This window comes from Cololabis saira, chromosome 9 (genome assembly GCF_033807715.1).
Source record: "Cololabis saira isolate AMF1-May2022 chromosome 9, fColSai1.1, whole genome shotgun sequence".
NCBI classification, from domain to species: domain Eukaryota; kingdom Metazoa; phylum Chordata; class Actinopteri; order Beloniformes; family Belonidae; genus Cololabis; species Cololabis saira.
In genome coordinates this window covers 26429532-26445475 of record NC_084595.1, presented here as the reverse complement: position 1 = coordinate 26445475, position 15944 = coordinate 26429532, and the positions used below count along the sequence as shown (strand labels likewise).

General features: G+C 39.9%; 2 protein-coding genes across 2 annotated transcripts; both read right to left on the bottom strand.

Annotated features, from left to right (window-relative positions):
• Nucleotides 1-1164: 1164 nt before the first annotated feature.
• Nucleotides 1165-9476, bottom strand: si:dkey-245n4.2 (uncharacterized). The gene is made up of 6 exons (XM_061729952.1): nt 9366-9476; nt 7453-7826; nt 7134-7248; nt 3189-3311; nt 2565-2655; nt 1165-2325 (listed from the first exon to the last, which is right to left on the bottom strand). The coding sequence occupies exons 1-6, from the start codon at nt 9418-9420 to the stop codon at nt 2127-2129; spliced, it is 957 nt and encodes a 318-aa protein (XP_061585936.1). The 5' UTR covers nt 9421-9476; the 3' UTR covers nt 1165-2126.
• Nucleotides 9477-9768: 292 nt separating this feature from the next.
• LOC133451027 (arrestin domain-containing protein 3-like) lies at nt 9769-15793 on the bottom strand. The gene is made up of 6 exons (XM_061729951.1): nt 15497-15793; nt 11904-11961; nt 11677-11824; nt 11471-11567; nt 11055-11311; nt 9769-10755 (listed from the first exon to the last, which is right to left on the bottom strand). Exons 1-6 carry the CDS (start codon nt 15750-15752, stop codon nt 10378-10380), a joined length of 1194 nt encoding a protein of 397 aa, XP_061585935.1. The 5' UTR covers nt 15753-15793; the 3' UTR covers nt 9769-10377.
• Nucleotides 15794-15944: the final 151 nt, after the last annotated feature.

The window sequence follows — 15944 nt, the reverse complement described above, 5'->3', positions numbered from 1 at the left end:
TATTCTGTTATTTTGTTTGCAGACTCATGCACTTTTTGATTAGAAATTGCACAATGACAATCCGGTGAAAGTCCTCACATTTTTGGCTTGTGTTTGAAAGAGTACATATGATTTATACTGGATTAATGCTGCATGGTTCAGTGGAGTGGCAGACTAGGGATTTTCTTACAGCATGTGTATTGTCGGGGGAACTCTGGCAGCTCTACAAACAACGAGCAAAAAAAAAAAGAAAATTAACTGAAGACTAAGTTACATGAATATGAACAAATTATATTAGAAGTTAAATAGTGAAGCCTGTTTTTCCACAAAGTAAAACGGAAGTGTTTTTAAATCCTGGCATGTGGTTTTAGTTTAGAGGTGTGTGGCATCCTGTGTCATTTTCAGATTGTTGTGTGTGCTGCTCAGAAATCTTAAAGCCCTCTCATTAGTCCAAACATGCCAGCGGGAACACAGGGTGCCAACAGTTTGGCTGGTGTTACTTTCTCTGGACAAAAAAAAAAAGGGGGATTAAACACAATTCCCAATTCCCAGCTTTACTTGCAAGTACCTGTTCCTGCTTCCTTGTGTTATCTGACATGTTTTTTTTCGTTTGTTTTTTTATTGTTAAAGGTTGGGAGAGCTAAAACGTACTTCAAACTGATGACCCTCCTTGCTACTTTGGAGTACTTACTGTAACCCTAATAACACTCATCTTCAACTTACTATATCATATCTGTTATCACTGCATCCCTGAAGACATTCTTATATAGCTATAATAAATAATGCCTTTGGCACTCATATCCCTTTTGCTTATTCAATATACAACACCATAGGGAAGAGGTAGCTATGCCATAAACTAAGAAATTTCCTCTTCCAATTTAGAACCACCCTGTTTGTGCGTACATGTTTGCATGCTATGGGAGGAAACCAGATGACCCGGGGAACCTGTAGAATACCATCGCACACACGAGGAAACTTCCAAACTCCATGCAAATTCCTATTCTTGATTCAAACCAGGAATCTCCTAGTCTCCTGTGAGGAGATATACTCTCAATTAATCATTTTCAAGAAATGTTCAGGATAATGTTGATGGGGACCAGGTGAAATTCAAAGACCGCCCACAAACTGTGTAAGTGATTGATTTTTTAAAGCAGATGTATCTGAACCTCCATATTACGATTTATTTAAGCACTTTATTATTAATTATAATCACTTTATTTCATGTCAGTATCAAAAATAAGTTCATAGCAAAGCTCAATAGATGAAAAAAATACTTTAAGCTGTCAGTACATTCAATGTGTAAGTCTATACTGCATGTGAACAATATTATGTAGTGCAAGCTACATAATATTGCAACATCCATGATATGAAACCAGCTTCCTACCAGCAGCTTCGGACAGTTGTAATTCTCATAACACAACAAAGCTTCAAAGCAAGTATAATCACATTTTCCCCAAAACAGCCAATGACTGTTTGCTCTGAGCAGCAACACTGAGCTTTTAACATTTTAATGGAAGTTAACGTTTTCAAAACTTGCATGAAATTCTAGTATTATATAAATATGTACAAAGAGACCTGTGCTGAAATTTTAGCCCAACTGTGTCTGCAAAAGCCAAGGACCAGAACGGCAGGTTATCACAGAGTTTAAACAAATATTAGTTCTCTATGCATTTATGCGACTAAAGACTTAAGCAGTGGTAGCTTTGTTGAACCTTTAAATGGTGCTTAAAGCAGCACTACAAACAACAGCTGAAAGCTTGAGATTTAAGTTTTCAGTCCTTTTATCCTACAAGCATTCCTTCAAATCCTCACAAGAAGTTATGGCCCAGTTTCTTTGAAAACTTATCGCACCGTTCACACTTGGCTGTTCCTATCTTGACAGCTACACAATAGCTTTTATCTTAAAAAAACATTGGATAGTGCCTTAAATACAGTCCCGTACAATCTATAAACTTTCACCTTTATGGAAAAGTCTAAAGTACACTAATAGTTTACCAAAAAAAGAAAACCTGCCTTTGTTTTGATGGCTGGCTCACTACTTTTGCTACTTTCAGAGGATAACATGCCTGTCCTTGCACAATATTTCAGTGTAAGCTACCGAGAAAAAGAAATACACACATCTAAATTTCTATCAACACCACGGGCCTTCAGGCCTCATACAGTGGAGTAACAGAGCCATCTTTCCACTCAATAAGGATCTCTCCTCGCTGTAAAGTTGGGGACGAGTGTGGGAGGCGCATTGCGTGCTCCGCCAGCGGGGCCCTCTCGCTGAGCACCGGGGAGCCAGGAAGGCTCATTTCAGGCCTCGGAGTGAAAGACTTCAAAACACAAACCACTTTCTTCCGTCTGGCACAAGAAGACAGAAAAATACAGATAACATATGTGAAGAGTTGCAACATTTTCTATTTACAGTGTGTTGAAACCTGTAAATGCCATGATTTCTAACACTTCTTTTCCATAATGACGTTTTTTTTTGATAGAAACTGATTAGGCTACTACAGGTTGGAAATTTTCACTTTTCTTTCAAATTATTAATTTGTGAGCAAACCAGTGAATGAACCTACATATCTCAGAGTAGTCCTTACCTATTAGAGTACACGTTGAGGATGAGAATAACAGCCCCCAGGACCAATGCCAAAGAGCTTAACACAAGCATGGTTATCTTCCATCCCATCCCTATAGATATTTACATATGCATATTTTGAGACCACAAGATACCTCACTCATTTTACACAACCGGACACACATTTCCTTTCTGAGCTAAGATTCATGTTCACATAATTGCTTCATTTAAATCAACACAGAATCTGTTAATAAGAGTCACCATCGTTCTGTAAAAGCATCAATGATAAAATCCTTACAACTTGTTCGGCTGTTTGACTTTAGCCCTACAAGATTGATTAAATGCATATTTGAGAACTTAGGGCTGTAAATATATTATTAGTACTTCTGTTATTACTTCAATAATTCTTGTCACCTCTGTTATCATTGTGTTTAGTGTACAGGCTTTCAGATTATATTCCACAGAACCAATTATTCAAGGAGGCGCCACCCAATCACTGATTCTCATGCATCCATCTCCACCTATTGGTGGAAATAAGTAACTAAATTCACAAAAAGAAAAGAAAAATCTATGGAAGCTTCTGCATTTGAGCAAGCATTTTGACAAGTCAAATTTGACATGAATTTAGATCATAGCTTAAACTCACCATAGTCCATACTGAAAAAAATCATGGTGGGATCTGCAGGGGACTTGGTGCTCAAGGAGTAATCAGTCAAATCTATAACAGAGTATGACTCTGTCCCATCATCGGAGTCTGTTATACTGCCAGCTGGAAGTGGAGGAAAAAAGAGAAGTCAACAGTTCCTCTCAATGGAATAATCAAAGTGTTTGTCTCAGGAAGGAGTTGTCATGTTGGGTTTTGATTAAGTGAGGCTACTATTTATGTTTTCTGTGGTTTCACTTCCTCTCACTGTCCGTTTTACTGCCTTTTCTATTGTTTCATTGTGTTCACTTGAACCTCGCTCGTCTGTTGTGTATACAGCTTTCTCTTTTTCATTTAGCCTTTTTCTCTAGCATGCCCCACATTGTTTCCTAAAGTATGTTTACATTTTATGCAAGTTTTAATTACAGGCCACCTTTTTCTTTTCTTTTTTTTCAGCTGTACGCTGCATGTAGTGCATCCTACACTTGTGTCCAGTTTCTGACATCACCACCATCAACCATAAAAAAATAATGCTTGTCAACCATCAAGAGTGAGAATGAAATCTGCTCATGCAGGGCCAGTCCACTGCTAGGAAACACCATGAATCAGTATTATAGAGACTTGATGCTGTTTCACGGAGAGACTGGGTGTCTGTCTGGAAAATGCTAGGCAAACATGCACTCAACTAAATTAGATTATCTGGCTGAAAGCAAGGCTGCAGTAATCTAATCTGTGGACCACCGCAGAATGAATCGTATGGACATGATGGTTCTTTGGTATTTTTTAGAGCAAACTGAAAACAGGGACACAGTTTTAATGCACTTTGGCAAAGGTTTGCTCTAAAATTAATGGATTAAATATCTTCTAAAGTTTCTTCATGAGTGCATTCATACAAATCAAAAGATTACAGTTTAAATGATCAGTTGCTGAATTACCATTGGTTGTCTGAAAGCCTAGTTTGTCAAAGTAGTAATTCTTAGCATTCATTAATGGAAAGTTTGAAAATGGTCCCTAGTTGCAATCACAACATCTACATTCCTATCTAATCTTTTGGTGTTACACTAACAAGAATAAACAAATAATAAAAGGAACAATATATAACTTAAGTTAAATAAATGTTCCTTAAAGCCAGTCTCCAGGATTTAGACTCTGACAAAGATAAAAAAAACATACATTTAAAAACTTCTAATTTGAAAAGGGGCTACTATTTAAGTAATTACATGTTTTTAATGCACTATCACAAAGATTAGGAGCATCCTCTCGCGTTTGTACCTTCTACACTAGATCAATGTAATGTATTATTAGCAGGATGCTCAAGTAATTCTCTGACTATCCTCCAGCTGATCCAAAATGCAGCAGCACAAGTGCTGACAGGAGTCAGCAAGAGAGATGACGTCTCTCTTGTGTTAACCTCCCTCCATTGGCTCCACGTAGAACTCAGAATCCAATTCAAAATATTATTACTTGCATATAAAGTACCGTACTGTATTTTCCTAACAGAGTGCACGTTTACTTGTAGTTCTCATAGAGTATCCCAATGTAGATTTTTAGGACGGGCCTTCTACTATCAGGCACCATTACTATGGAACCATCTTTTCAGTTTGGGTTAAAGGGGACCTATTATGAAAAACAAGTTTTTTCTTGTTTTAACATATGTAAAGTGGTCTCCCCTCACCCCGACAACTCAGAGAAGATGAAAAGCAACCGAATTCTGCAGGGTCTGTACACACCGCCCGGCTGAATCTTCCAGTGTCTATGACTTCTACGAGCCGTTCAGAATCTGCGCCTATGGTGACGTCACCATAGGCGCAGAGGGTCGGCCTCCGCTGCTGAAACCACGCCCACAACCAACTCCGCCGGCCGGAGCTTCAGCCATTGTTTAGAAGCGGTAACTGCTTCCACAGCGAGGGACAGTTTTTGCATTGACATTTACGCTCATAAAAGGATCAGTAGCAACAGCACGGACCCGGCAACTGCACACGAGTCAGCGGTAAGTGACGTTAATTTTTTTACGTTATTTATATTCGTCTACAAGTATGATCTTTGCATGAGCTAAGTATTTAGCTTAGCTCCGGAGCACCAGAGCCACTCACCGTGGCCCCGGTGGCCCCGGTGGCTCCAGTGTTCCCTAACGGAGCCACTCACCCGTTAGGTCACACCGGAGCCCTATTAATAATACATTTTTCTTCTGTTTATGGTTTCAGATCTTCCAAGCACCTGAAGCTGTTCAGACACCTTCAGAAGAAATGCACGGTCCTTCCTTGAGCCAGCAATAGTGCATAAATGTTATTTATATACAACTTGTGTTTTATTTTTTTAACAATAAAGTTGCCATTTGTGAACATTCAGTGTTGTGATTTCTTTACAGTTAACATGATTCATTTGTCTTGAGAAACCTGTTTAGAATTCAATTAAATCTTCCTTTGTGAAGACGAGGTGACCCGGTCAGGGAACTAAAAACTGATTTATGGTTCCGCGTTACACCAACGCAGAGCCTGCGGCGTAGGGTATGCGTCGATTTAACGCAAAACCGTAAATCAGGCTTTAAGATCCGTTTACACCGTGTCATAACTGCATTAGAGCGTCCGACTATCGCGTTGAGCTGCGTGACATCGGACGCTCTCTGTCCACACTGAAACCGTTAAACTCGCAGCCAGTTAGGACAGTCCAATAGAAAATAAAGCAATGGAATTTATTTTGTTGCCGGAGCTCCCTCGCATGGGACACGCTTTGTGTACGCAGCCGGCTCTTCAGCCCGGAGCGAGGCTTTGTTCCCTCCCATGCTACACGTCATTCAGACAGCCAATCAGCACAGAGCCTCATTATCATAGCCCCGCCCCTCAGGATCACTCACAGAAAAGAAGTTAGAAGCGGTAAAACTAGAGACATGGCCCACAGGCTGAATTTCTGTTTTATGTAGAAAAAACAAGCTTTAGATTGTTTGTAAGACATTCAAGGCCTGTTTAAAATATACATTAAATGCCATAATAGGTCCCCTTTAAGGAGGCTGACACCACCTCCACCTTTAAAACCAATCTTAAAACGTTTCTGTTTAGTAAAGCCTATAGTTAGTGTGAACTATGGTGTGTTAGGGTCAGTAGTCATAGCTGCAGCTATAGGACAAGAATAAAACAGTTCGTCTCAAACATAGCCTCATTGTAGATATGATGCTATAGGCCTACACTTCTTCTCTCTTCTTCTCTTTCCTTTCTTCAGATCAACCCTCTGTTATTAATTGGAAGTAATATATATCTCATCAACGTAATTGTTCTCCATTGTTCTTGTAGTTTGTTGTGCTGGTCCGCCCCCTCCTTTTCTCTTCTGTGCATGTTTACAGGCCAGAGCCTCAGGAGCTGCATGCTGACCTTGCAGTCCCACTCCCTGACCGACATACTGCTTGCTTCCACCTGTCTGTATGGATGTCTCTGTTGCATATGTGCCGACATCCTGACCTGCAGCCCCACCCTGTGACCACCTCAGTGTCGGCTGTCTACGCCTGTTTATATAGTCATCCCTGTAGTGCACCAACTAACAATTGTGTCTGTGTCTCCCCTCTCTCTGTTCTCCATCCCCTCTTTCTGATCTCCCATTTCCTGCTCATCCCAGCTGGCCTCTGGCAGGAGGGTTCCCCCTTATGATCCAGGTCCTGCTCAAGATTTCTTCCCTCCTGAAGGAGAGTTTTTCCTTCCCACGTTTTGCCTTAAAGTTTTTCTACTACTAGGGGAGTTTTTACGTGCCATTGTTTATGTAATAATTGCTTGGGGGTCATGTTCTGGTTTTCTGGAAAGCACCTATAGAGACAACTTGTGTTGTAATAGACACAATATAAATAGAATTGAATTGCATTGAATTGAATATGCATTTAGGGAGATTTTAATCACATTACAGACTTTGTGAAGAACATGGTAAGTATGTAAGTGATACATGCTTATGGCTGCTTCTTTATACCTGAGATACCACTTAGTTCCAGTTTCTCCGCATGGTGGTGAGCTTGGTTTTGGTTATGTCTGATCTCTCTACCATTACACAATGTCTGGTTGTCAAGTGTCCGCCACCTGCTGCCCTGCTTGGAGAAGGGAGAAGCCATAAGTACACCCAACCAGATAACCAAGATAGTTTAGAATTAGTATTATTCATTAAAAGTTCAGTATTCTGCAATAGGTACTTGAACTCAACTCTGATGATATATTAAAATATTACAATAGGACAGTACAACAAGAAAGCACATGGAGAAAAGCTCTCTCCTTCTCCTTTAAAATACTAGTACCTGCTTATGCTCCCTTGACAGGAAGACCAAAGTGGATTCCTGCGTAGCAGTGAGGTGTTGGCCACTCCCTGTCAAAGTGAGGTGGCCTTTCTTTGAGCATTCCCATTCCTGGCTGCTTGCTTCTCTTCCCATATTCAGCACAGCCCCTCCAGCTCCAATGATGCAGGGCTGCAAGTGGACACCTTCATACTCCCCCAATGGTGCAGTTAGACATTCTCCAGTGGGCTGGCTGCTCAGAGCATTGCTCCCTGGCAACCAACGCCATTCCTGTAAAGTTGAGTATGAGTTGCATTTTCCTAGTGAAACTCGAGTACCTTCTTCCACCTGCAAGCATTGGCCCAGCAGCTTGTTCCGTATTTGTAAGCCATATAGTTCTGTTAATGGAACATACAAAGGCGTTGTCAGAAAAACCTCTCAATTGTGTCATGTACAGTTGTATTTTAGTGTCTGTTAAAGATCATCAACTAATTTAAAATTTAGAACCAAAAAAAAAAAATGTATATATAGTATATATATATATATACATATATATATATATATATATATATATATATATATATATATATATATATAATATATGTGATATATTAAAAAATATATAATATGTTTTATATAAAAATGCATATATATATACCTGTATATATATGCTTTAGATTCTTACCAACATGGTATTAACCATTAATATGTATGCAGACAAGACAAAATAAAATAAAATAAAATTTAGAACAAGGAAGTTATTTGTCTACTGACAAATATGACCCAGTACTGAATATCATCATGTGGCTCCTGGAAATTTAAAGTTAATTCTTAGGTGAAAATGAATTCAGTTGTTTTCATTTAATGAAAATAAGGTTTGACTGGGAACGTAAAGAGAAAATGTTTTAAGGAGGGTTTTGAAGCGTTTGTCTTCGCAACACATAGTGGTGGAAGTATGTTGTGGTCTAACAAAAGAGATTTTCTGAGAGCTTAAACAACAGAGATGTTGATGCTCATCAGATTGGAAAAGGTTACATGGTAAGGTGTTTGTACTCAAAAGTCAAGTTGTGTACAAATGGAGGAAATCCAAGAACAGCCCAGAAATGGTCCTCCAACAGAGATGAATATGTGTTATAGTCCAAAACAAAGAAAGCCAGATTACCTTATAAATCAATTACATGCCTCTTTCACATTTCTGTATGTGTCCATCATTAAAAGAAAGCTGAATGGACACCATGTGCATGGCAGGGTTGGAAAAAACCAATGTGCAGGACTTATCAACAGGTTCTGAGATGTAGTTACTACTCCACAATGAGGAACCCCAAATACTGCAGGTACGGTTCACATCCTTTCGCCACCCACAAATATGTAGTAATGGCTCTCTTTATTCTAAATGCTCTGCAGGTCATCTTAATTTAGGACTTAAAGTGTTTAAATCTTATATTTTGAGTCAAATTCATGCAGAAATGTAAAAGATTCTGATGGATTTGTTCTGTACTATTATATCAAGTTAAACAACACATTAACCCAAAAACTTTGAGTATCACTCTAACCTGAAATCAAATAAAGGTTTACAGTATTAGCAGGCCTTGTGCACGATGTTATGAGAAGAATTAACTAAGAGGACTCTACAGATAGGCCTATAGTGAATCTATATTGTAATGTGCAACCTGTTTCAATTCTTTTTACCCTTTGGAAACAGGATAGGGGACACTCGAGCAGACATGCAGAGGGATTGAAAATAGGCTGGCGCTTAAAGGGTTAATTGGCATACAAATGAGGCAGATTCTCAACATGAAAATTCTCTTTGGGGTCCCTGCAGCTACAAAGACTACAAAAAAGAAAATTCAATCTGTTTGTTCACTAGCCACACTTATATAAGTTAAACATTCCCTTGTATTGCTTTTTTATCATGTAGCAAAAGTAACAGGTTTTACCTTGGAAAATGACAAAGACAAGCAGACAGACAGACCGGAGGCTTCTTCTTTTCATGGCGATGGCAGGCACAGACGGCCTCTGGCTCTCCCCTGACAGTGTGTTTGCATCTACTGAGTCGCAGCAACAAGTGGGAGGAACAAAGCTTCACACAGCACCCCGCGCATCCATCACATGGCTTGATAGATGAATAGAGGGGCCACATAAGCCTCTTAAGGGGGACATGCTGTTTAAGCGCTGATTTTTCACACTGTAACGCTTTGTTACTGATCAAAATGACTCGAAACAACTTAAAATCATGATAAAATATTTTTAAATGTTTCACTCTGTTCTTAGACTCCTGACGCTCTTTATTTGGCTTGAGTCACTCTTTTGACAAAAAAAGAAACATCCCACAAATAATGATTCAATTGGGCTTATTTGTTTATTATTTCTTCATGTTTTGTATATAACTCTGAACAGTCACAATGATACACATTTCATGCATGCTTTTTGTTTACCACTTTGTCAGGCAAGAACAAGTGTTCCTAGGTACTGTGCTACAAGTGCATGGACTACAAATGAGTTTTAAAGCACATAAATCTGCTACGAGACGAAAACAGATCCACGATTTGAATAAGATAGCCCCTCTTCCTATTGTGACAAATGGGTCAGCTTTCCGGGCCATGCTTGGTCATATGCTGTTTTTGTTTTTCTCTCACAATAGCTTGCTCTTGTAAAACTTTTATGTGGTGTACTACACAGAACCAAATCTGCATGTTACCACGGTGATCATGCAGAATCTTGCATTTGTTAAAAAAGAAAGATACAATTCTTTAATAAAGTTTAACTTTGTGATACAATGGCCTGTAAAAAGGATACAGATGCAGAGCAGATTTTCATTCTACAACATCCCTGAATTGGCTGAGTAATGTTATCATCATCTATGAACACATTAGTTGTGTTTAAAATGAACCTTTTTGTATCTAAACCAATCCCACATCCGTGTCATGGGAGAGGGGGAGCGGGGCCAGTCTAAGAGGGTGATCCCTGTCCCTGTTCATACTGAGGTGGAACGGCAGGGGATGGATACTGCACTGACGGCGGCATGATAACTGCATCTGTAAACCCATATTGAGTGGGATTTTGTGGACCCTGGTCGTTATAGCCATTTGTTATGTTTGTCTGCTGAGTCGGCTGTGGTGTGGGGTATGCACAAGCATCAGAGCCTGAGGGTACAGGATAAACTCCAATAGGAAAGCCAGCAGCAGGGAAGTCATTGCCACTTGGGGCCCCCATGGCATCAGTTGGATAAGTCTCCACATCTTCACAAAATCCAGGAAAGCTAGGAGGCACGATGACGAGAGGAAAAACAACCTCTGGGTCAACAGCAAAACTAATATCCAAATACACCTGGGGAGAGACAAATTGAAAGATGATATCAGTCTACATTAGTGATAAAATTAATCCAAGTGCCACATATGGATATGTCATTCAAATTAAATGTAATGTAATAATATAAAAAAATATTGTTGTTTGTTATTATACACATCGTGTTGTATTCTGATGTTGTTTTGTATAAATTCTGTTGAATTTTGAAGCTTTTAGTTGAGAAGTGGAAAAAAAGCTGTATTTTACTGCAAGTAATTTGCCGTGAGTAAAAGCAATCTATTTCTCAAGTCATGTATCATCGATATGCCATTATTACATACCTTGATTTGATATTCAACTGAGAGGATATCACAGTTATGGAGAGAGTAGATGGCCGTATCAGGAACAGTCACACTACAGGAAGCTGTTTCCTCAGTGTCTGGTTCAATAGGGTCACAAACCATTTTGAAAAGGGTTTCAAGGCCATTGTGGGTGGAGCCACCAGCACGGTACACCGTTTTCTGCTCTAAACTGAATTTTGGCTTTATTTGTTTGGAGGAAGAGTTGTTGATTTGGGCAAAAACGGATAAAGTGTCACCTATCAAAAGCAAATCATAGTATCAGTGCACAGTGAAATATATATAGTATTAATATCACCACTGACAAACAACTGGACTTTAAAAAAACAAGACAAACACAGAAGTCTATGTGTAAATGGCACTGAAGTAGCTTCCATCTCAGTCTCAAGCTGCCTTACCTGGAGAGCAAGCCTTTCTGTTAACACTAGCAGACATTTGGACTTCTCCTTTGGAGAAAACTCCTACATCTTTATTAACTGAGCCAGACTGGGGACACTGGAAAACATAAAGAATTTTGAAACCACATTTTTTATTTTATCCATGTAAATCTCTTTAAAGGTGTTTGATCATATGAGACTACGCAGCATTATAGTGTCCCACTTACCAATGCTTGATCAATGTAAGGGAATGATTTTGAAACTAAATTAAGTTCTTTTCGTGCTGTAGATGGCCACCGCCAGCTCCTGGAGACCTTTGCTTCAAGCGCATAGATAATGCTTCCATTTGCCCCTTTAAAGGACGGTGGCATATCCCTGAAAGACAGAACAAAGCAAAGGAAACAATGACACAGTTCTAATACAGGAGATGCTTGAAGCTAGAGATTTTACTTACTCATGTGGGATTCTTAGGCTGAACTTAAAATGATGTTCTCCTTCTTGAAGGTTGTTGCCTGCAGAAAAAGTAAGAATAATTAGCAGTTTTTGTAGACTTTCCAAAAGTACAGAGAAATTGTAAGGGCCTTTTGCATCTGAAAAGCTCACCCAAGGCTCTGTGTTAATTCATGTGTTTACACCAGCATTTGTATATGTGGGAGCTTGCTGTTTCTTAAACTGTTTGCCTTACTGCAGATACTGCACCTATCAGGCCATCAATCTCCTGCTCCATTCATCCCTTAATCAATAACGATACCACAATACCACAAGATACTTAAACACTTCCACTCGAGGCAGTACCTTGTTCTCTACCTGGGAAGGGCATTCTCCCTGTTTCTGACTTAGAACCTCAGATTTGTAGGTGCTGATTCTCATCCCTTACCATTTTTCACTTGCCTGTGTAACGCCCAAGGAAAGCTGAAGATCATGGTTTGATGAATGCAATAGGACAACATCATCTGCAAAAAGTAGAGATTGAATCCTTTGGCCAACAAAACAGATCCCTTCTATCCTCTGACTGCACCATTTATATTCTGTCCATTAAAGTTATGAACAGAGTTGGTGACAAAGGGATGGATTCCTATTCTCAACTGGAACTAATCCAACTTACTACCGGCAATGCAAACCGGACTCTTGCTCTGTTTGTATAGAGACTGGATAGCCCATAACAACGCAACAAGTACCCTGTGTTATTGGAGTACCATCCACAAAGAGCCATAAGGGACTCGGTTGGATGCCTTCTCCAATTCCACAAAACACATACGAACTGATTGTACAAAGTCCACATTGTTCCTCCTGAATCGAAGGTTCGACAATCGATCACACCCTCCTCTACAGCACCCCTGCATAGACCTTCCCTCTGATCCCTGTGCCTATTTAAACCCCAATTCTTTAGTCATTCATCGCCAGATCTTCCCTAGGAATTGCCTGGCAAGTATCCAGTCTGTGTATGTCACATATATAGTTTGTAGGCTGACACTCTTGAGGCTATCTTTAGTGATTTTTTGATGACTGCCTCTTTTGTTTACTCTACAGTTTTTCTCCTACCCGTTGTGCTGCGATCTGGTTGGACTGCCGGCCAGCCAACCTACTCCACTCCTTCACCCTCCGGTCACCCCAGCCTGCCTTAGATCCAGCCCGCCTGACCTCAACCGTTTTTTCCTCCCAAACCGCAATAAATGCCCTTCCGGGCTTTAAACTCCACCTCTGCCTTCCTGTGTCATGCACTTGACTTGAGTCCAACGCCTACTGAGACCTAACACCATTCACACTCAATTTCCCCCACCTCCCTCAAGATGTGGTTGAAGTGCTGCTGGAGGTGGGAGTTGAAGAAGTTTACCATCACTACATGTTCCACCCATTTACACCTGTCCAGGTATAACTGTCATTACTCATGTGAGTCTTGAAGTACCCCCAGTAGGACAATGGAGCCCCCTTTAGGAGCGCTTTCCAGCACATGAGACACCAAGAGGGCTGGGTATTCCAAACTGTTGTTTGGTGAATTGTCACAAACAACATTTAGAATCCCCTCCCTCACCCCAAAGGTGTAAGGAGGCTACCATTTCATTCACTGGAGAAAACCGCACAGTCATGGCTCCAAGTCAAGGGGCTATAAGTTCACCCACTCCAATCCGTTGCATCCCACCATTGGCAACTCCAAAGTGAAAAAAATATCTGGCTCCTATCAAGATGTTTGGTATCATATCCTGTACTGTGCTTTGAGGTGACAGCTTTTGACTGCTTTGACAGCTCAGCTGCAACCAGCACCTCTGCTGTCCATAATTAGGTCTGTTGGAACACACCTTCAGTGATGATGGCTTTATTTTTATAAATACATTTGTTGTCAGATTTAATTCAGCTAATATAGTTTTGAAGAAGATTTGTGTCACCATAAGTGCAACTTAAGAGATTCAAATCTGTTACCCCACAGGTCAGTCTGTTTGATCACATTTAGGCCTACTCATTGCAAACATTTTTATCAACATCTTCCTCTCAAATGATTACACAACTTTGTTTTCATCTGCAGTTGGTTGTAGCAGGGCGAGTGTTACGGGGGCCGACCGACAGGACAGAGAGGACACGTGCAGGAACCTTTTATTTCACCCAACACACAGGACACACGTGCTTCAGCTCCTTCACAGCCCCTTTGCTGCTGTGCAGCCACGCCTTATAAATACAGGCAGGGTGGAGAGGTTGATGGGACACACCTGTGACCCATCACCTGAGTGGCTGCTTCTCCTCCACCCTGCCACATTGGTGCTTTCCAAAGTCTTTACTGGGAAGTTAACTACATTTTAACAACTGCATTGACAAAATGTGTTCATTGTCATGCATTTCCAGGGTGGAAAAATTAACCCTGGTTCAGGATCTTTAAAATCTATCAGCTTTGTTGCCTGTGATACCCAACATACCACCTGCTTTCTGCCTCCTCCTAAATTTGTTTACAACATGAGTCAAGGTCTGGGTGTCAGACTTCAATGTATTTCCTTCTCTGAGTTTGAGAACATTTGTCTTTATAGTATTTTTTTTTAATAAAAAAGATTCAAAAAGAATATCAAGCTGAAAAGCCTGATAATTTTTTAGTCTGGGATAAAGGGATCCTGACTAAAAATCTTTGTCATCAATAGTTTAAGGATCATTTCAACCTTGTTAAATTGAAAAAGTTATTCAGGCATAAGGTCTACTGTATGAAAGTTAAATCAAGTTTATTTGATTTTTCCTCCCTTATTTCTTCCCGTATGATGTGATCAATGTCTGTATTGAGTGTAGGCTATGTTGCATTAAACCAATAAAACATATCACTTACACTGGCCGGACATCAGATTTTTCAAAAGATTAAAACAATTGTTCTGAGGTTGTAAACTTGCTTTTGAATTTGAAATGTTCTCAATTTTCTTTCCTGTAATTTACTTTCTCCACAGCTGTCTACAAGTGTTTCGTGTGCGTGCGTCGGAGTGTAGCTTATGACACCTTGTGAATAAAACTGAGATGAAACTTTGGACCCACCACTCTCTCACGACGATGTGTCAAAACTTTTGATTTCATCATTTGTACACACACACATTTTATTTAGGCCATTGCTCTGATTCTGTTTTAAAAAGCCCTAATCTACCCGTTAGCTTTCATTAGGTCTGCTGTACACGCCCATAACGCATTTTCTTTCTTTTTTTTTAATGCACAGTTTATGATAAGGAAGTCAGCGTCTGTAAATTGCAGCTTTGGATAAAACATCTGGCAGGTTTTCTTTTTGCGTCCGAGACACACACTGGCCCAGGAAGCTGATAACACAGCATGGATCTATAATAGTAACACAGACGACTTTAAAGAACGTTTTAGACGCGGAAGAGTGGATTTCCAGGATCTCGGAAGGGAAACAGGAAGTGAAAGCTCAGCACCCCTCCAAGATACATTATTTTTTGTTTTTAAAGGAAGATGCTGTTTTTTAATCAAATTCAAAAACAAAAACAAACCCTGTTATACAGTCAAAAACGACGTTAAGAGAAAATGCTATCCAATTTTTAAATGAGACAATAGTGTAAATAGGCATCTTACCTTCACCATTTTCTTCCAACAAGTATTCTTTGACCTTAAAATATCTTTTGTGCGCACTGTATGATTGTTTGTTGTCTCCAGTTCCTTCACTCCAATGAACGCGTGCATCTCCTTTGGCTTTAACAAAAAGACTCTTAAGCTTAGTGCCTTTTGTCAGAGTGAAAGTTACCGTGCCTATGATAGTGTCTCCCGCAGAAAAGGTGCCATCCTCATTCAGCACTTGATAAATTATATCCAAGTCCTTTATCGGGGACATTTCACGTGTGTCGTTCAAAAGCACTCCTGTAAACTCACTGGATGCAACAGCTGGTAACTGTAGGACTATAGCCGTGTGGGGCTCCGCCCATAGGCTATATGACATAATAAAAAAACCCATTATCGCTCAATTTCAAACAGTTAATACATTGATTGCATAATTTCAAGCAATCCACTTTTCATAAAAGAACAA